The sequence below is a fragment of the Ovis canadensis genome, chromosome 16 (assembly GCF_042477335.2).
Source record: "Ovis canadensis isolate MfBH-ARS-UI-01 breed Bighorn chromosome 16, ARS-UI_OviCan_v2, whole genome shotgun sequence".
Lineage (NCBI taxonomy): Eukaryota > Metazoa > Chordata > Mammalia > Artiodactyla > Bovidae > Ovis > Ovis canadensis.
Genome location: NC_091260.1, coordinates 21,785,465 through 21,807,017, shown reverse-complemented (window position 1 = coordinate 21,807,017; position 21,553 = coordinate 21,785,465). Strand labels below are relative to the sequence as shown.

Sequence of the window (21,553 nt, the reverse complement as noted above, 5' to 3'; positions counted from 1 at the left end):
TTAAAATCTTGCATGCTAGGCTTCAGTATTATGCAAACCAAGAACTTCCAGATGTCCAAACTGGTTTTAGAAAAGGCAGAGGACCCAGAGATCAAATTGCCATCATTTGCTGGATCATAGAGAAAGCGAGGGAATCCCAGAAAAATATCCACCTGTTTCATCGACTATGCTAAAGCCTTTGACTGTGTGGATCATAACAAACTGTGGAAAATTCTTAAAGAGAAAGGAATACCAGACCATCTTACCTGTCTCCTGAGAAACCTGCATGTGGGTCAAGAAGCAACAGTTAGAACCCTGTATGGAACAACTGACTGATTCAGGACTGAGAAAGGATTACGACAAGGCTGTCTGCTGTCACTCTGTTTATTTAACCTATACACTGAGCACATCATGAGAAATGCCAGGTAGATGAATTACAAGGTGGAAATAAGATAGGCGGGAGAAACATCAACAACTTCAGATATGCAGATCAGTTCAGTTCAGTTCAGTCACTCAGTCGCGTCCGACTCTTTGTGACCCCATGAACGGCAGCAAGCCAGGCCTCCCTGTCCATCACCAACTCCCAGAGTTCACCCAAACCCATGTCCATTGAGTCGGTGATGCCATCCAGCCATCTCATCCTCTGTTGTCCCCTTCTCCTCTTGCCCTCAATCTTTCCCAGCATCAGGGTCTTTTCCAGTGAGTCAGTTCTTCACATCAGGTGGCCAAAGTATGAGTTTCAGCTTCAACATGAGTTCTTCCAATGAACACCCAGGACTGATCTCCTTTAGGATCTCCTTGCAGTCCAAGGGACTCTCAAGAGTCTTCTCCAACGCTACAGTTCAAAAGCATCAATTCTTCAGTGCTCAGCTTTTTTTTTTTTATTCTCAGCTCACATCCATACATGACCTCTGAAAAAACCATAGCCTTGACTAGATGGACCTTTGTTGGCAAAGTAATGTCTCTGCTTTTTAATATGCTATCTAGGTTGGTCATAACTTTCCTTCCAAGGAGTAAGCGTCTTTTACTTTCATGGCTGCAATCACCATCTGCAGTGATTTCGGCACCCCCAAAAATAAAGTCAGCCGCTGTTTCCCCATCTATTTGCCATGAAGTGATGGGACCGGATAACATGATCTTAGTTTTCTGAGTGTTGAGCTTTAAGCCAACTTTTTCACTCTCCTCTTTGACTTTCATCAAGAGGCTCTTTAGTTCTTCTTCACTTTCTGCCATAAGGGATATGTAGATGATACCACTCTAATGGCAGAAAGTGAAAAGGAACTAAAGAGCCTCTTGATGAGGGTGGAGGAGCCAGCTTAAAATTAAATATTAAAAAAAACTAAGATCATGGCATCTGGCCCCATTACTTCATGGCAACTAGAAGGGGAAAAGGTGGAAGTAGTGTCAGATTTCCTCTTCTTGAGCTCTAAAATCACTGAGGATGGTGACTGTGGCCATGAAATCAGAAAATGATTGCTTCTTGGCAGGAGAGAGATGACAAACCTAGACAGTGCGCTGAAAAGCAGAGACACTACTCTGCCGACAAACGTCCATATGGTGAAGGCTATGGTCTCCCCAGTGGTCACATCTGGTTGTGAGAGCTGGACTGTAAAGAAGGCAGAGCACCAAAGAATTGATGTCTTCAAACTGTGGTGCTGGAGGACTCCTTAGACAGCAAGGAGATCAAACCAGTCAATCTTAAGGGAAATCAACCCTGAATACTCACTGGAAGGACTGATGCTGATGCTGAAGCTCCAGTATTTCAGTCATCTGATGCAAACAGATGACTCATTGGAAAGTCCCGAAGCAGGGAAAAATTGAAGGCACAAGAGGGCGTCAGAGGTCTCTGTTGCCCTCTTCTCCTTCTGTCTTCAATCTTTCCCAGCATCAGGGTCTTTTCCAATGAGTTGGCTGTCAGAAGATGAGATTGCTGGATGGTATCACCAAAGCAATGGACATGAACTTGGGCAAACTTTGGGAGATGGTGAGGGACAGGGAGGTCTGGCATGCTATAGTCCATGGGGTCGCAAACAGTCTAGCTTGCCCAGTTGCCCACAACTGGGCAACTGAACAATGAGATTGAGTATCTTTTCAAATGCTTATTGGCAATCTATGTGTCTTATTTGAAGAGATGCCTATACAGATCTTTTGCCTATTTTAAACTTGATTATTTGTCTTTATATTATTGAAATATGAGTTCTTTATTCTAGAAAAGGTCTATCAGTATGTGACTTGCAAATATCGTTTTCCCATTCTATGGGTAGCCTTCTCACTTTCTTTATGGTATCCTTTGAAGCACAAACATTTTAAATTTTATTGAAGTCCAATTTATCTAGTATTTTCTTTCGCTGCTTGTGCTTTTGGTGTCATATCTAAGAAGTCTTTTCCCAATACAAGGTACAAACATCTACTTCCATGTTTTCTTCCAAGAATTTTATAGTTTTAGCTCTTAAATTTAGTTCTATGATCCATTCTGAGTTAAATTTGGTAAATGGTACAAGGTAGGGGTCCAACTTTACCCTTTTGCATATGGATACTCAGTTGTCCCAGCACTATTTGTTGAAAACACTCTCCCTCATTTAGCTGTCTGGGGACCTCCATTGAAAATACACTGTAGATGTATGTCTTTTGTCAAATTTCAGAAGTTTTCAGCCATTATTTCTTTGAGTATTTTTAGGCCCACCTTTCTTTTCTCTTTCCAGGACTCTGATGACATGAATGTTAGATCTTTAGTCACTTAACTCCATGAAACTCTGCTCATTTTTTTAATCTATTTTCTTTCTACTGCTAGATTGGATAATTTCTATTTATCTATCTACAGGTTCACTGATTCTTTCCTTGTACTCCTCCATTGTGTTGTTAAACCTATCCACTTAGTTTTCTGCTGATGTTATTCAGTCACCAAGTCACATCTGACTCTTTGTGACCCCACAGACTGCAGTATGCCAGGCCTCCCTGTTCCTCACCACCTCCCAGAGTTTCTCCAAGTTCATGTCCATTAAATTGGGATGCCATCCAACCATCTCATTCTCTGATACCCTCTTCTCCTTCTGCCTTCATTCAATTTTTCCCAGCATTGGGGTCTTTTCCGATGAGTCAGCTGTTCACATCAGGTGGCCAAAGTATTGGAGCTTCAGCTTCAGCATCAGTCCTTCCAATGAGTATTCAGGGTTGATTTCCTTTAGCATTGACTGGTTTGATCCCCTTGAAGTCCAAGGGACTCTCAACACCACAGTTTAAAGCATTAATTCTTCAGCACTCTGCCTTCTTTATGGTCCAACTCTCACATCCATACATGACTACTGGAAAGACCATAGCCTTGACTATACAGACCTTTGTTGGCAAAGTGATTTCTTTGCTCTTTAATACACTATCTAGATTTGTCATAGCTTTCTAAGAAGCAATCATCTTCTGATTTCATGACTGCAGTCACCATCTACAGTGATTTTAGAGCGCAAGAAGAAATCTGTCCTTTTCCACCCTTTCCCCTTCCATTTGCCATGAAATGATGGGACCAGGTGTCATGATCTTAGTTAAGTATTAAATTTTTAGTTCTAAAGTTTTCATTGGTTCTTTTTAATATCTCTTATTACTTTGCTAAAGATTTTCTTTTTCTCTCAAGTGTTTTTGTAGCTGTTCAGAGAAGCATTTCTCAGATCTGTCTGTCTGCTTTAAAATCTTTGTCAGATATTCTAACAACCCTCTCATCTTGGTTTTATCATTTATTGTCTTTTTTATATACAGTTTGAAATCTTTCTAGTTTGTTAAATGATCATTGATTTTCAGGTGAAATCTAGATATCGAGGGTGTTGTACTATGAGATTTTGATCTTATTTAAATCTTTTATTTTAGCTGGCTTTTTCTGGCACAGCATTCCAAGTGGAAGTGGGGGTGGAGAGCAGGCACCACCTCATTACTGCCAGGTTGGGGAAGAAGTCCAAGTTCCCTATTTGGCCTCCATTGACACCCAAGATAGGAGGCTTCCCATTACTGGTTAGTGGGATCAATGTCCTAACTCCCTATTTAACTTTCTCTGATACCAGAAAAGGCAAGGGGAAGTTGAGGTGAAAGTCTAGGCTCTCCACCAGACCTTTGCTAGCATGAATTAGGGGACAGGAGCCATATTTTTTTCATAGTTTTTGTCTGGAGTAGAACATTTATTGTCTAAATGTTTTCTGTCTGCTATCCTGCCCCTTTACTGGTCCTTCAGCTACACAGAGGAATATTTTCTTGGGTCTTTCTTGGTCTGCACCATAGACGCTTCCAAGTAGCCAGCTTCTTCAGTCTCAAGTCTGGGATCTATGAGGCAAAAAGAAAACTCAGGTAACTAATTTTTATATTCCTTGGGTTTCCAGGACATTAGCTAGTCTGTTTTCGCTCTTTCATGGATGTTTTATGTGTAACATATGTGTAACGTTTTATGTGTAAAATGTTTGCTTGTTTTGTGTGTAGTGTTCAAGGATTTCAGCTGTACTTTGTGAGAAGAGCAAAAAGTAGGTCTGCTCCATCTTCTCAGAAGCAGAAGTCTAAGTAGACATTTTTATAAATAGAACCATATTTTAATCACTAGGAGGTATTAATAGTTAAAGGAACTTTGAAGTTAATCTTTTCCCAGTTAATAATAATTCCCTTGTATATCTCTTCTGTACAAACTATAAATTGGGTTTGCTTTAAGTGAGAAATGCTTATAGATTATTTACAAATATCTGAATATTGAATACAACTGTCCTTTTCCAACATTTGAATTAAATTCCTCTATATAATTACTTTTTAAATGTTTTTATCTTATTGCCAATCTGAACATATTGCAATGGAAGGCAATTCCTTAAACTACCTAGTGTTAAAGGATCTAGTGAGAATCCACAACTTTCCAGAAGTGTAAAACGGAAGCATTTCTCGGAAGTTTTCTATTTTAGAAGCTTCCCTGTATCTAATAGATAGTTTCAGTTATCTTACTGAGTTTCTATATACTCACTAATAATTGACTATTAAAAATATTTAACAATTTCTGGATTTCCAGACCTATTATCTTTTCAATAACCATTCCTCCTTCTCAAACATCTGTTCTTTTATATGTGTTAATACCTAATAATACTATCTTTTATTGCCCTCCAACTATCTGTCAGACACTCTGCTAATAAGCTCCTAATATACTTTATCTTATTTAATCCTGTTTAAGACAAAGTGAAGCTCAGAAGGACCACACTGAAAGTGTCTGTAAGTGCATACAGAGACTCTGTTTCTGAGATTCATGCTTGTTTTGACAGTGCTACAACCTACAGAGTAAGCATCTTTTCTTTCCAAGGTGAAAGCTTATAGGTATGTTTTCTCCCTTAATACTATTTTGTAACTTCTATCATGCCTTGATTTTATCTTGGTCATGTTTTTACCTAAGAAATAAATTTTAATACAGAAATTTAAAATATGATATCTGTAATGATTCTGAAGTTAAACTCAAAGTTTACTTACTATTTTAATTTCAAATATGTCATTAAAAATACCAACAATTCTTAAAAGTTTATCACATGAGCACTGTTGTACTGTATTTGGGTGTGAAGAGAAAACACTCCTGGATTAGATGCTAGTTCATTTGGCTAATTGTGCCAAGAGGAAAAAATAACAGGAAATTTAAAATAAAATAAGCTATGTTAATAAATCCTTGTTAATGATAAGAAGATTTACTGTTTAAAACACATATTTTTAATTTAACCTAAAGGACAAATATTAAAAGCCTACATGTCTAAATATCTCTGTATCCAATAGAGAACTATTTTATATTAAAATTTCAATTCATTTTCATTTACATTTTGTAAAAGAATGGATATTTAATTTGCCTAGTCTCAATTTCAAAACATTGATAATCAGTATTTTTTCCTTTTAAAATATCTTGGTCAATAAATCTTCTCACATACATTAAATAATACTTTACTTCTTTCCAATTCAACTATTTCCAAACTATTAGGCAAATTCCTTAGTAATTGCTTAATCAATAAATCTTTACACCTGTCATTATTTGCTAATCCTACACATTTTAAAAGTATTCCTGTTATTTTTCTTTAGTAAAGTAGCATACAAGTACCACATATACCCTGATTTATAGAGAACAAGGCTCCCTGTTCCATGACAGGACTTCTCAAAAGCAGAAATATAATGTTTGTTATTTGGATAAATATACATATTTTGGATAAATATCCCTGCAGATATACTGAACTACCAGCTAGGAAGATTGACATTAAGATTTTTTTTCTTGGTAATCTATTCCTCTTTCAGGGGTCTCTTTTTGCTTCACACTACTGCATGCAACTGCTATTGAATTACCGTTAGAAAATGTTAACCAAAATTATAAATATTTTAGTTATTTAAAATATTTTTTCTGCTATGTTCAATTTCCTAATGATAGAAAAGCTCCTTTTATACTCAAAGTCTAAGTTAAATAAACATTTTTTCATAAAATGACTGTTGTTGCAAATGAAAATTAACAAGTTTATTAACAAATAAGATGTCTCAGTATGAAAAACACACTTCTAGTATTGGTACTATAATTTTATCTAGACTATACCTGGAAGGCAACAACCACCACACATTTTCAAAACATAATGTATACAGCATTTGCAAGCAGGATAGTCAAAACTGCTGGTATTTTTACACACATTGACCACGTGAGGAAGAATATTATCAGCAGCATCCTCACCTTAGGAAATAATATTTTAAATATTCACATACAGTAAATGTATATGTTAAGAATAATGTGGAGAAGGGAACTATCTACTCACTACCATTATAATAAATGAGTATATAAAACGTCTACCTTTATATACTGAGTTATATAAAGTATAAATGTTTTTCTGTTCAGAAAATAGAACATTTTAATTTCTCATGATGGCCTGTTACGGAGAGAACCTGTTATTTCTAACAGCAAGAAACGACACTTTTATATGAATACACGCCTGAAGACGTAAAACCTAATTTTAGAAAGCATTTAATTTCACCTACATAGCAGTCGATGTGTCAGACACAGCATACCTCAAAAGCTATCCTGTAACATTCGCGGACAAGCGTCCACCCTATCTTTCCATTGAAGACATTTCTGCTTTTTACCAGTGGCGACGGAACTGTATTATTGTGGAATATGCGGCACATTCGGTATTAAATAGGCTCCCGGGGAAGGGCTGTCACTTCGGAGTTGGTCCCCGGGAAGGGCCGTTGTGTTCGGAGACAGCCACCCTTGCAGGGCCATTTTGTCCGAGGCCTCACAGGACAGAGCAGCGTCAACAGCGGCTCCTCCTTGAGCCACAGGCTCGGGCCCGCGAGCCGGCCGCAGGAGGCGCGAGCTGGAGCCCGGCAGCGGGCCGAGGCCCGAGGCCCGAGGCCCGAGGCCCGAGCCTGCAGCGCGGGCTTAGAAACCGCTGCCACGCGCCGCCGGGCTCAGGTCCTTAGGCCCCGCGGTCCCCCGGCCGCGGTTTTCCCCAGCCCCGGCGCCGTTGCCAAGGCGACCGCCGCCGAACGTTCCCGCGGCGGGCCCCGCCCCCCGTCCAATCGGACCGGCGCTCGCCGGAGCCCAGATTCTCTTTGTTCCGCAGCCATTTCAGGCCCCGGACGGGAGGCAGCGCCGCTTCGGCAGAGGGCCCGAGCGCCGGAGGCCTCTGGGATGGTGTGGGACCGGGTAGGTGGCGTGAGGGTGCGCGGCCCCTGACTGGAGGGCGGGAACTGGGGCTGGCTGTTCGCAAGCTGCCTGACGGCCGCGGGGAGAGGCGCCGCCGCCTCATCGGTGCCAGCCTGGCCGTTTGGAGCCCGGCGGCGGCGGCGGCGCGGTTCTAAGCCCAACAGCTGCTGGCCCAGGCGTTCTTGGGGATCCGGACAGGGGGCGGGCGGCGGCTCTTCAGGTGTCCGAGGTTAGGGCCCGTAGCCCCTGAGGGGTGGCAGGAAGAAGGTCTGCGCCTCAGGGAGCTGACTGAACCGCGGCGTTTGAGGGCCCCGGCACAGCTGCTCCCCACGGGTTCTGGGCACCGTCGGGCGCTGCCCCGGATGCCCGCTCTTTGTCCCGGGCCCGCACCCACCACCGCCTCCACACTCCGACGGCTGATCGCTGTCTCCAGGCGGCTTTTTTCCCCTTGGGGATTCGTGGTTTCACGACATGTTTACATAACTGTACGGGTTTTGCGTGGGTCTGTGTTTTTTGCACTTCTGCCCTGCTGTACTTCTCCCACGCGAACACGCCCCAGGGAACTGCTGCTGAGAAGCGGACCCACGCCACAAGCAACCTGTTTGGGGAGTGGTTTTCTTCCTATTGAAAGCAAACGCTTGTTAACTTGTTTTCAGATTTTAAGAATCAACTGGATTTTACAAGGATTGCATAGTTTTAAGCACGTTACCTTAATCATCACTAATCAGTTCCGTTCTTCCACAGATAAAAATATAGAAAATTAAGTTGGAGATTGTCCACAAATTGATTTTGACAGTTGTGTTAAGAAGCTCAGTAGCAATCCTGCCTTGAAGCTTGTAGCTTGAATGATGAGTGTATAAACGGTGCTTTTTTTGTTTTAACCTAAAGGAAAGATTTTTTAAAAAAAATATAAGTTGTATCGTGTAGTAGGTATTTGAAAATGCAAGACTGTAAAATGGCTGTCCTGACATACTCGTTTTTAGGATAACAAAAGTTACATTTGGTTTTAAGTTTCTCTATTTTGTCAAAGCTTTCGTATTAGAATGGTAAATAAGTTATACTTAATCAGGGGAGGATTCCGTTTTTTGAAATCAATTCTGTTTTCCATTTTTACCCTCTCCTGCACCTATTCTTTTTAGAAAATGACTCTGCCAAGTTGAAAACTTGCAACTGCAAAAGAGAAATACTAGCTTGAAGGTGCAGATTCCTTTTTTACTCTGCACTGTATGCAATGCATAAATGTGTAACAGTTTGGCAGTTCACCTAATTTAATAGGAGCCTAATGAACTATTAGTGATCCATTTTCTTTTACCTGAAAGAGGCCCCTACCAGATCAGCCTTGATGTTGTTACATTTTCATCCTAGATATTCAGGGAATGACTGAATTCCTCCCACAGAAGTATCTTAAAATATTTTAAAGATGTATAGCTTATTATCATTGTATATTGTGAGCAGGATAAGATTTTAGTAAAAATATATATGATTCCAGTTGTAAATCTTTCCGTTATCAAAACTTTTTATATCCATTGTTTTTATGACTAGTTTTTTTTTACATAATGTTAAAGCCATCTCATGAATTCTGTTTTTCTAAATCCTATAAATGAACTGCATTGAAATATAAATGTATTATGTTTAGAGGAATTGCTTGCAGTTAACCATGTTGGATTACTGCAGACACTGTTTTTAAGAAAAGGAATATGGTTATACAGGAAGCCAAACCAAGTGACATATATAATGAAATAAATTTATCAAATATAAACTGCAGAGAAGAACACAGCAATAAGTGGGAGTTATTTGTTTTGCCCAGGATATAAATTATGAATTTTTTCCTAAAATTGGTATTTGAATACATATTGGTGCCAAAGAGATGTTGTTCCTAAAAAACAAAAGGGTGAAAAAGCTGAGAAAATCAAAGTGAAAAGTTTTTAGAAACAGTGTAGAGTAATTCCACCTTCAGAAAGGTAGGATCAGAGACAGCTAAATTCCCCAGGTGTTGAAAATCTTTCCTAGTTGGTTCCATTCAGCCAGTGCTATGATAGCTCTCTGGTGAGTGCTGGCCGGCAGGAGAGGTCTCCTGGATTGTAGAGGGTGGGGAGTTTACAATGGAAGACAGAGATTTGCAGGAGTGGTAACTGTAGATTTGTAGTTCTGTAGATGGATGTTGGGCTTCCTCGGTGGCTCAGTGGTAACGAATCTGCCTGCAATGCAGGAACCTCAGGAGACTCAGGTTCAGTCCCTGGGTCAGGAAGATCCCCTGGAGGAGGGCATGGCAAGCTATTCCTCTATTATTGCCTGGAACATACCATGACAGGCTAAATCCATAGGGTCCCAAAGAGTCAGGACATGACTGAAGCGACTTAGCACACAGATGGGAGTTAGGGTGGGAAAGAGTTTTCAGAAGCCACGTTTGCTTATTTCAAGACTTCCGTACTAGAATTATTTGAGGTACTATGTAATAATGTTAAGAGTTCCAGAATCTTAATGGTTAAATGAGATACTAGAATAGGAGATTAGGGTGCAGATTTGTCTTAGAATTTTCTGCAGTAGATAGAACCAATACAGGAATGGTGGCTACATCTTATTCCAAAATGGCGCCTGATAGCTGAGCAAATATTTGAATTCAGAATTTAAGGAAAGCTGAAGGAAATCTGGTATCTGAAAGACTATAAGATTTGAATGAACATATGTCTTTTTAATGGTAAAAATTTTAAAACAAAGCAAGTCTTTTCAGTGTAATACAATAAGTTCTTAGAACTGGGCCTGGCATGTAGTAAACACTTCATAAATAATAACTGTTATTATCATCTTTGACATGGTCATTGCTATTTTAGAAAACTATTGAAAGCAACCATAAAATAATAATCACAAATATCAGGACCATGAGGTAATTAAGCCCTTTGATACATTTCCTTCCAATATTTTTTCTCAGTTTATTTGATTTTTATACAGTTGAGACCTTTATATTAATAATTTTGTTTTTTCACCTAGCACCTAAGCATTCTGACATGCTGTGAAATTATTTTGTCTGCATCTTTTTAAATGACCACAAGATGTTTTTATGAGTTTCTCATAATTAAACATTTTGCTCTTGGACAGTTAGCAAGTTTCTTTTTTTATTATATTTTTGCAGTTAAAATAAACACTACAGTGAACATCCTTATACATAAAACAATTTCTGTGTTTTAGATTATTTCCCAAAGTGAAAATATTGGGTCAGTGTATATGAACATCCAAAAACTCAGTTCATATTGCCAAACTGCTTTTACTTAAGGGAATTTAATAATGGAATTAAATTGAGGAGCACAGCATTTATTGCCCTTTTGCTTGAGTTGAAAGGAAAGAGAGAGTGAATTAACATTTTTTTCTATTGTAGGATGATGTAATATGATACTCATCATTTGTAGGCATTGGGCATACATTATTACTTTTGCATACATTATGCTCATTATTCTAGCCCCTTGTTGCTTTACACATGATAGTTACTTCCATTTTACTTATGGGAGAACTGAAATATCAGTAGGTAAGTAGTTTGCCCAGAGACTCAAGAGTGTTCTTGGCTGAATCTGAATCTAAATCTGCATGATTATGAAACATGTATTATTTTATTTATAAAATTTTATGTGACACACATTCAGAATCTTATAATGAACATGTGTATACATTGAATGAATGCAGAATCTTAAAATGTGTTTTATAGTTCACTCTATCAGTGAATCTATTAACTATAGATCATAGACCACATTTTTTTAATTAATTGATTTATTTGTTTATTTTTGGCTGCTCTCAGTCTTCAGTGCTTCTCGGGCTTTTCTCTGGTTGCGGGGAGCGGAGGCTGCTCTGTACTTGGTGATGTGTGGGCTTCTCATTGCTGTTGCAGAACACGGGCTCTAGGGCATGCAGACTTCAGTGGCTGTGGTTCCAGGGCTCCAGAGCACAGACTCAGTAGTTGTGGAGCTCAGGGCTTAGTTGCTCTGGCATGTGGGATCTTCCTGCATCAGGGATAGAACCCATGTTTCCTGCATTGGCAAGCGGATTCTTTACTGCTAAGCCACCAAGGAAGCCCCATAGACCACGTTTTGAAGATAGTAAACTGAACTGGAAGTAATGAATGAATGACTTGCAAAGTTTTAACACAGAGAAGGTTTAGCTATTCTGGTGTATTTTAAAAAGGAATAAAAAAAGAACTCCTTACCAGGATGAGGTGTAATTGGTAAGGAGTATATAAAGCTGGTTTCTAAAATGATTGCAGCAAGCATTTGTGGGTGAAATGCTCTTAGTAAAGACCTCTTAGAGGAGGAGAAAACAAATCTTATCAAATATGGGGGTTAAGAGAAATGACAAAGGCCCATTAAATAACTAAATTGAAAAACATGTTTAGTGAAATCCCTGGCAAAGTGTCAACTGAAGTCTTAATAGAAAAGAAAAAAATATATGTTGAGGAGAGTAAGAGTATCAACAGGTATGTGAGAATAATTTTATACTGAAAACTGAAGCAAAAAAAAATTTTTTTTAGTTGCATTTTGTAGTTGACTTTGAAGCACTCTGAAGCCATTAGTGAAATTATTGAGGAAGTCCCTGAAACGTCAGATACCAGAGTAACCACTACAGTGAAAAGATTGAGCCCAGAAAGGTCAAGATTCCATTGCTTTTGTCTTTACTAAGGAAGGAATTAGGGGAGAGAAATACTTCACCAGATTGTGAGTGTACAAAAAAGGTGCAAATAAATAATTAAGGATAGGTGGTATCCATCAAAATTGTAAGTAAATGAATACAAGCATGGATCACTATACTGCCATTAGAAATAATGTTTTTTAAAAATGCTTAATGAAATAAAAATATAGTTTATTTTAGCTGGCACATAGGAAAATGATGGAAAGGTGCCAAATTATGGAGAACTTCATGGGCCCTTTATGCATTTAATGAGCATTTTTAGTGCTGAGATTGTCCCTTTTTCTCAAGAGATTTAGATCCTACTGTGGAGAGAGAGCTGTAAATCAAAAAAGTGCAATGAAGTGTAGGTAAAGCTTTTATGATATAAATCTGATGAGATCCTGTGAATAGTTTCTGCTTTGTAGACAAACCAAACTCAGCCACTGTAGTACAAAAGCAACCGTAGACAATATGGAAACCAAGGGGTGTTATTAGATTTGATTGGTAGGCTTTAAGGAGAAGAAGGGGACAACAGAGGATGAAATGGTTGGATGGCATCACCTACTTGATGGACATGAATTTGAGCAAGCTCCAGGAGTTGGTGATGGACAAGGAAGCCTGGCGTGCTACAGTCCATGGGGTCACAAAGAGCCGGACACAACTGAGTGACTGAACTGAAGTAGAATCTCTAGTATATAGTAGAAGGATTTTAGGAGGAGATACCTGCTGAACCTTGTATTGCCCTAGCATGAGCCATTGAAAGATCTGAAACAAGAAATTTGTAGTGTTGATTTGTGTGATTCGTTAAGAACAGAAAAATAGGTTATTTTTAGGTGCTCTAAACTAATAAGAGGATTCATTTTTTAAATGGGCAAATTCATAGACAAGGAAATACAGCTAGCCAATAAACATGAAATTAATGCTCTACCCCACCAATAGGAGAGAGCAAAGTAAAACAGTGAAAATTTTTTTTACCCATCAGATTGGCATGGCAGAAGTGAGAAGAATGTAGAATGTATTTTCCTAGAATGTATTGGTAAGATTGTACGGAAACTCAAACATTGAATAAATCAGTACAGCCATTTTAAGTTTCAAGTAAAAACTTTTTTGACTTGAGCAGTTTCTATTTCTAAGAGAAACACATGGGTATATCAGGAATCATGTATATTCAAGGAAGTCTTTGTCAGTAGCCACAGAACGTCCAGACTTTCAGGTCACCTTTTTATCTCCTCTACTCTCAATCATTTAAAGGTCTATATTTGGCTCCTTTTTTTTTTTTTTAAACCCTGCATCCCAGCTCTTCATATTCTTCTCTGTGCGTTCATCTGCAAAATCCAAAGCTTGAAAAAGCTACTATTCTCCCTCCCTTCTGCCTAAAAATCCTTATGTTTTGGATTATGTCCTCAGACTATGTGACTACTTCCCTTTATGATTGCTGTCAACTGCTAACATTAAGGTCATTCCTCCTCATTTCTCTTATTTTTGCTCCAGGCTCTTGCCCCTGTCTTCAATACCACTCAGTCTTGATATTGAAATTAAAATAAGCATACCTGATTTTTCCTCCAGTGTTCCTTTCTACTCTGTCTTATCTCAGTCGCTCATTCCCAAAGTGGTTCCTTCTTGCACTGTCAGTAACTGCAGTCCTGTGGTTGCTATTTCATGTTGTCTACTCTGCCCATGGTGATGGACAGGGAGGCCTGGCGTGCTGCGATACATGGGGTCTCAAAGAGTCGAACGTGACTGAGCGACTGAACTGAACTGAACTCTTTGCCCATACTTCCTATCTAGTAGTTCACTCCAGCCCTGACTTTCTCTTTGCCCCAGTGGAATCGCCAGTTTGTTGATCCTATTACTGTCCTTGCCACTCACCCTCTTGATGTTTCTACTTCCTTTCTTACTCAATTTAAATTCCATGGTTAATCACTCCTTTGGATGACTCACTTGCTCTTCGCTTGTTTAGTAGAACCACACACTGGTTAAAACCAACTCTCTGCTTTCTTTGCACCTGCCCCGAGGTATCTTAGTATGGCTAGAAGAAAACACAGCCACATATGACCACATGCCTCGTGGGGATTGTTATGCTGCCTGTTTGATTATACTGTATTTTCCTAGTCTGTTCACTTTCCCACTTTTCTCAATAACTATGTTGTATCTTTTCTTCACACCTCCAACATGTCTTTTCCCACCCTCATTTTCAGTTCATTACCTTGCTTCCTATTTTGTTAAGAAAACTGAAGCAGTCAGCAAACTTCCACACACTTCCACCACCCTGTGAACTACAATCATCTGTCAATACATGCTGTCTTCTTGCTTGTTATCTTAGATGAGCTGTTCTATGTTCTTGTGTCTGCTTTTGTATTAGATCCCATCCTTTCTCCTCTATCATCTGCTCAAGGAATTCCTTCAGCTTCTGTCCTTCCACATTAAATTTTTCCTTTCCTGGAATATTTCAGTCAGCAAAGAGACAAGCTACTATTTCTACTATGTAAAAAAAAAAAAAAATTGATCCACTCTTTACCACCTGTTTCCCCATATTTTTGGTTTCCTTTTGCGGCATTATTCCCTGAAAGAGTTGTCTATATTCGCTGTTGCTGTTTTCTCCTCCCATACTCTGTGAAACCCTTTCCAGTCAGGCCTTTGCACCATTCTGAGCTGAGACAATTCCTTCATTTCTCCAGTAACTTCCATGTGGCTAGATGCCATATGTTATTGAGGCTGTTCCTCTTACTTGACCTGTCAGCAACCTTTGATAGAGCTGTTTCTTTTAATCTTGAAACTCTCTCTTCTTTGCTTTGCAGGATAACTCACACCCCTGGTTATCTCCTACCTCAGTGCTGGCTCCTTGTAATTCTCCTTTGCCTTTCTTTACACAGACTTAGTGTTGGAGAGCCCCAGAGCTCAGGCCTTGTTTCTTGTGTTTCACACATACTCACTCCATTGGTGATCTCATTCAGTCTCATGGCTTTAAATACCGTCTAAATGCAGTATATGCTCAGTCACTCAGTCGTGTCTGGCTCTTTTTAACCCCATGGGCTGTAGCCCACTGTCTGTAGCCCACTGTCCAAGCCCTCTGTCCTTGGAATTTTCCAGGCAGGAATAGTGGAGTGGGTTGCTGTTTGCTTCTTCAGGGGATCTTCTCCACCCAGGGATCAAACCTAGATCTTCTGCATTGCAGGCAGATTCCTTACCAACTGAGCCACCAGGGAAGTTGCCATCTAAATGTGAGCAGTGCCCAAGTTTAGATCTTTTTCCTCTCTCTCTAATTCTTTACATATTCAACTCCTATTCGACATTTCTACCTAAATGTCTAATAATAGGCCTCAGGCTCAGCTTGTCCATAACTTACCACCTAAACTTCCTCCCAGTACTGGCTCTACCCACAGACTTCACCATTTTGGTTTGTCAATGGCGACTCCATCCTCCCAGTACCTCACACTAAAATACTGGAGTTGTTCTTGACTGTGCTGTTTCTTTGACACATCCATTCCATCAGGACAACTTTTTTCTTTTCCTATATCATCAAAATATATCCAGAATTTTCCCATGCTTCACCCTCTTCCCTCCCCTTATCCTGGTCTCAGCCACAGCCATCATGTCTTTCTGGATTACTTCCTAGGAGTCTGTCTGACCCCCCTGTTCTGTCCTACCCTCCTGCCCACAGTCTTCCTTCAGTGTAGCATCCGGAGCAAACCTTTTACGGTTGATACAGCCTCGGTCACTTCTCCATTCAAAGCCCTGAGGTTCCCCCTTTGACTCAGAAAATCTAGTCCTTAGGATAACTTGCAAGGCTCTACATAATCTACCCAACCCGCTTCCTTTTCTTCTTACCTCCCTGACCTCATTTCCCACTACCAGTTTCCCTCCTTACCCACTGGCCTTTACTCAGCTCTCACATTCTCTAAACACTGTTTAAGACTGCATCCTAACCTCCTATCCCCCTTATCCTGGATTCTTTTTTACTTTGTGCATACTACATACCACCTTCTAACACACAGTTAGGGGTCAACAGGCTAGATCTCCATTGCCCTGTGGCCTGTTTTTGTACAGCCTATGAGCTAAGAATGTTTTTTTTTTTTTTAATTTTTAAGGATTATAAAACAGAAAGACTATATAACAGACACATTCTTAGTATTTGGCCTGAACATGGTCTGCAAAGTGCAGAAAATTTGCTTTCTAGGCCATTACAGAAAAGTTAGCACTAAATACTCTGTTTATTGTCTTTCTCTTCTTACACGAATGTAAGCTCCAGGAGGGCAAAGACCTTTGTTTTCTTTATTGCTCTATTTACAATAAGAACAGTGCCTAGAATATAGACAGTCAGTAAGTATTTGTTAAAAGAATGAATTGCTTGTAATGGTATAAAATTAAAATGAAATGGCAACCCACTCCAGTATTCTTGCCTGGAAAATTCCCATGGACAGAAGAGCCTGGCAGGCTACAGTCCATGGGGTTGCAAGAGTCGGACATGACTTAGCCATTAAACCACCACCAAACCAGAGCTAAATATAATGAGTAGGAAAGCGAAGGCATATTTTAGATGAGTTCTTATAGAACCAAAGTAAAATTCATTTTATTTTGACCTAAAGATATGTATTTAAGTGCCCCCAAAACAGCTCTGTAAGGATACAGCATCAAACGAATATTAGAGTACCTGGAAGAGACCAGGATTAGGAGAGGTACTTGAAGGGAACTTGAATTTCATCTGTATTGTTTACTTTAATACAGTGAGAAGCAGCAGATACCGATTTTTCATTTAAAGATTCTTCTAATGAAGAGAAAGGGGAAAAAAATAGGTATTGATTAAAGCAGTGAGAAGAAATAGAGAGTAAGCAGGTAGAGAGAGAGGGAAGAAAACATTGCTGGCCAAATATGACATTTTAAAAAGGCAGTCTGAGAAGTGAGCAGTATCAATATTTGAAGATAGAGCAAGCAAAAGTAAGACTCTTAAGTAGGAAAAAGCATAACATCAGGGAACTATAAGAAAACTGGTGGGGAGCATAGTGGGAAAAGGGGACAGAGTCTGCTAGGAGATTAGTTCAGAGAGAGACAGAATCCCACATTAGGAACGATTTTGTAAGCTATGGTAAGAATAAGGTGAAAGTTGCTCAGTCATGTGCAGCTCTTTGCGACCCCATGGACTGTACAGTCCATGGGATTCTCCAGGCCAGAATACTGGAGTGGGTAGCCTTTCCCTTCTCCAGGGGATCTTCCCAACCCAGGGGTCAAACCCAGGTCTCCCACATTGCAGGAGAATTCTCTAGCAGCTGAGCCACCAGGGAAGCCCATGCTAAGAATATGAGGCTTTATTTTTAATTGTGAAGAGAAACCATTGGACAGTTTTGATGGAGAGAAGATATAATTGCAACTTTAACTTGATCATTTTTGCTGCTTCATCTCAAAAAATGGGGCTGGAAGTGAACAAGAGGGAAGGCCGGGTACTACGTTTGTAGAAAACGGTATCTGGACTGTGGTAGACAGTATAGGAGAAAAGTGGTCAGATTCAGAGAATATTTTAAAGGTATATTTTAAGAGTATACTTTGACAGAACTGACTGATGGTTTAAGTGTAAAATATAAGGAAAATCAAGGATGACACCTTGGTATTTTGGCGTGAACAAGATGAGCACTAGGAGCATATACCAATAATAGGCAACTGGAGGAGGAACAAATCTGAGTGAGATGAAGAAGGAAATCAAGTTCTGTTTTAGCCAGCAAAGTTTGAGATACCCATTTAATAAACAGGTAAATAGGTCTTACCAGATGTTAGATACTTGAGTCTACAATTCAAAGGGCTAGTCACTGGCACAAACTGGATAGATTATGTAGACAGGAGAAAGATGCCTGGGATATTTAGGGGTGGGGGGGTCAGCAAGGTAAAATGAAAACCAAAGGAGATATATTGCCACAGGCTAAGAGGTGAAAGAATTGTTGCCTGTTTTCAGCACTGTGGAGAAATTAAGATGAGGCCAAGAAGAAACCATTTGGTTTGGCAACAAGGAAATCTGTCTCATGGAACATAGTTGAGGGGCGGGGGGAGGGGAGTGATGGGCGGGGAACAGGGTGATTGTACCCAACTTTCAAGATGTTTCTGTGAATGGAAGGGGATAATTGAGCATTAATTGGAAAGAGTGGGTAAATGGAGTCAAAGCTTGTTTTTAAAGATATTTTTAGATAATTTTAAACTTAGAGAAAAGTTATGGGGGGAGTAATTGGGAGAACTCTCATATACCCTTTACCTGCATCAACCCATTTGTAACATTTTGCCACATTCTTCCAGCCACTGCCACATGAAATTATTTTTTTGAGTAGATTGCATACATCTTGCTCCTCTACCCTTTAATACCTTAATATGTACTTCTTAAGAGCCACAGGATATTCTCTTCTGAAACCACATATAGTCATCAACTTCAGAAAATTTAGTGTTTTAAAGTCTGTATTACAACTTTTGCACTTGTTCTGGTAACATCCTTTATAACATTTTTTTCCTGCAGTACAGGATTCAGTCTAGGGTTTTATATTACTGTTTGTTGTCATCTTTCTAGACAATGAGTTTTTTTAATTGAATGTAGCCATTTTTCCTCATAATAGCCCCATGAGGTAGAAGTACTATTAATTATCTCATTTTGTAGATCATAGGTTAATTATTCTTTCCATGACTAATAAGTGGCAGAGCAAGAATGCAAAGTCAAGCTAAGGAACAACAGGGTTTGGACTCTTAAGCTGTATACAACAGTGCCTCCCATGTAGTGCATGGAAAAGTCTGGAATTCCTCATTTGACGTGGGCAAATAAGTCAAATATAGAAATCAGAGACAAAGATTCTTATATCAAAAAAGTGATTTTAAATTTCTAGATCTAGGTTATAACTCTTGGCAGTGGTGGATCAGAGTGTAATGTCACCTTGATGAGCATCAGGACAGAAGGAAACAAGGAAAGAAAAGTGAAGATATTTAAACTTTATATGTAAATTTTACCAGCGTGTGCATGCATGCTCTGTCATGTACAACTCTTTGCAGCCCCATGGACTGTAGCCCCCAGGCTCCTCTTAATGGAATTTTCCAGGCAAGAATACAGGAGCGGGTTGCCATTTCTTCCTCCAGGGGATCTTCCTGACCCAGGGATCAAACCCACGTCTCCTGCATTGGCAGGCAGATTATTTACCACTGAGTCACCTGGGAAGCCCAAATTTTACCAGACACATTGTTGAGCTATTGCTGGTTGTTTAGAAAGGTAGAATAAAGTACTTGAGTTCATTCTTTCGTGGTAAAGTTTTAATTTGCAATATATATGGGTATGAACTGGAGAGCCCTGACATAAGTTTTGGCTCATAAAATACGGCTTATCAGACCTTTTTTAGAAAATTCTAGGAGAATTAATTTAGGAAAAGAGCTTTAAACCGTGAATCATTAAAACTGCAGGTGATCCAATGAGCAGGAATTAGAACACTACATTGGATTTTTAGCTCAATAATGTTTTATACAGTTTTGGGTACGCAGTTTTGAGGATATAATAGGCAAAGACTTCCATTGGGTAGAAATCCAAGTTATGATGAAAATTTTTGTACATAATGTTTTCAACTAAAGAATGAATTCAGTAAGAACTGACCTAACCCTGGTGCAGTCAGTTCACAGGAGCCCAGGTATTTGCTGAAAGAATCACATGACATGGAATTCTTACTCAAGTAATTTAGCAGTCCCAGAACTACAACTGAGTTGAATACAAATTTCTGTGAAGACTTGGAGGATTTCAGTAGCAAGTATAAAGTAAGGCTGGCTTTGGTATGTAGAATATGACCAGATTCATTATTTACTAAATGTTTTAACTTCTAGAAGCTGAAAAGGAGCATGGTCTTTAATTGCTTTGTAAGTAAGGAAGTGAACCAAACAAGTGTAAATGACCTGTACAGGATTGCCTGGCCAGTTCTTTGTGCAGAGAAGAACTGAGACACGCCTTTTTCACTGATGTTATTTTGGCTTGTCATGGCACAGAGGACTTGAAGACCCAAGCAGGTGAAGACCCAAGCAGGTTGTCTTAATGCCTGGTGAAATTACACTGTCTGGGAGCTGAAGTGTCCGTTTTGCTTCCCCAAATTTCATCCTTCCCTTAGTCTGACACCACCCCCACCATACATCAAGGATGAAACAGTGGAGAAACTGTAAAGGAAGGAGGCTTTTCTGGAGTCATGTTTTAGCATAGATAGTAAGCTCAGAAACAAGAGAGTGATACAGTAGTTTCAGATTTAATGTAAGAATTTGTTGGGGAAGCTTAAAAGCCAGTAAAAAAAATTAAAAATTGAGTCATTGAAAAGGAAAAATCTCTAATAAAAAGCCTAGCTTTGTTTTACCCTTACATTCCAGTGGGCTAGAGGCTTTTGTGTTGGTGTTGTTACTTGCTGATCAGGTACACAGCAGGCATTTTTATTTGTTAAACAGACTCTACACCTTCACACTCCAGTGAGATTCTAGTAGAGTTTAAATTGCTCAGCAACTCAGACAAAACTGTGATTTCAGATCAAATTATTATTTGGGAATTATTATTTATTTGAGAAATAAAAACTCCTGTCTATCTCAAATGCTATGGGATCAAGTTCATCAACTGTGTAGCCGCATATTGAGTTGTTGAATTGAGTAACATAAAGAAATCTTAGGAATTTCCTAGTTCATCTCTCTTTCTAGGCTTTTATTATATTTGTAGGTTCCAGATAAAAAATCCAGCATATATAAGTGCTGAATACATGTTTGCCTATTGATTTGATTTCTGGAGTTTCTTCTTTCTAGAACATGCGTGTTACTCCTATAAGAATGTATAATGAAGAAGTGAATGAAGACTATTTCATTAACTGTAAATAATATGGATTAGTGACTTAATGACAATTTTTTCTTGAAATTAAAATATGACTTAAAGATTTTGCTTTCTGTGTCCCCAGTCCTACTCCAGGGAAATGATTCAGGAAAAATTTGTTTTATAATAAATGAATTTCTTTTTCTAAGGATCAGTTTAGTGTAATAGAAATAGTGTGTACTCTTAAGGCAGTTCGTTAGATTCCTGTGTCTATCAATTTTAAGTGTCTGATCATAGATGTTATCTGCCTCATAGACTAGACACAGAACTATACCATTAGTGTCAAGTTATAATTTGTAAGCATTTTTTCCACCCCCATCTTACTACATTAGCTTCCTTAAGGAGAAAAATATATTAAGAATCTGTTGATGAATATAACATCTTTTTTATCTTAAATGAAAAATTTTCATTTACTGTTTTTC

The 21,553-nt window shown here is 39.1% G+C and overlaps 1 protein-coding gene and 1 long non-coding RNA gene across 3 annotated transcripts in view; one reads left to right on the top strand and one right to left on the bottom strand.

The window, feature by feature from the left end:
• Window positions 1-3,603: 3,603 nt before the first annotated feature.
• LOC138421826 (uncharacterized) lies at window positions 3,604-7,573 on the bottom strand. The gene is made up of 2 exons (XR_011249649.1): window positions 7,003-7,573; window positions 3,604-4,278 (listed from the first exon to the last, which is right to left on the bottom strand). It is a non-coding gene; the product is annotated as an uncharacterized lncRNA (long non-coding RNA).
• Window positions 7,197-21,553, top strand: part of TNPO1 (transportin 1) — an 84,752-nt gene continuing 70,395 nt past the window's right edge. For both annotated transcript variants that reach the window (XR_011249647.1, XM_069556200.1), the window contains exon 1: window positions 7,197-7,642. Coding sequence is in view for 1 of the 2 variants with exons in the window: in XM_069556200.1 (XP_069412301.1) it covers window positions 7,628-7,642 (15 nt within the window). In the remaining variant the exon portion in view is untranslated. The remainder of the gene's footprint in view (window positions 7,643-21,553) is intronic.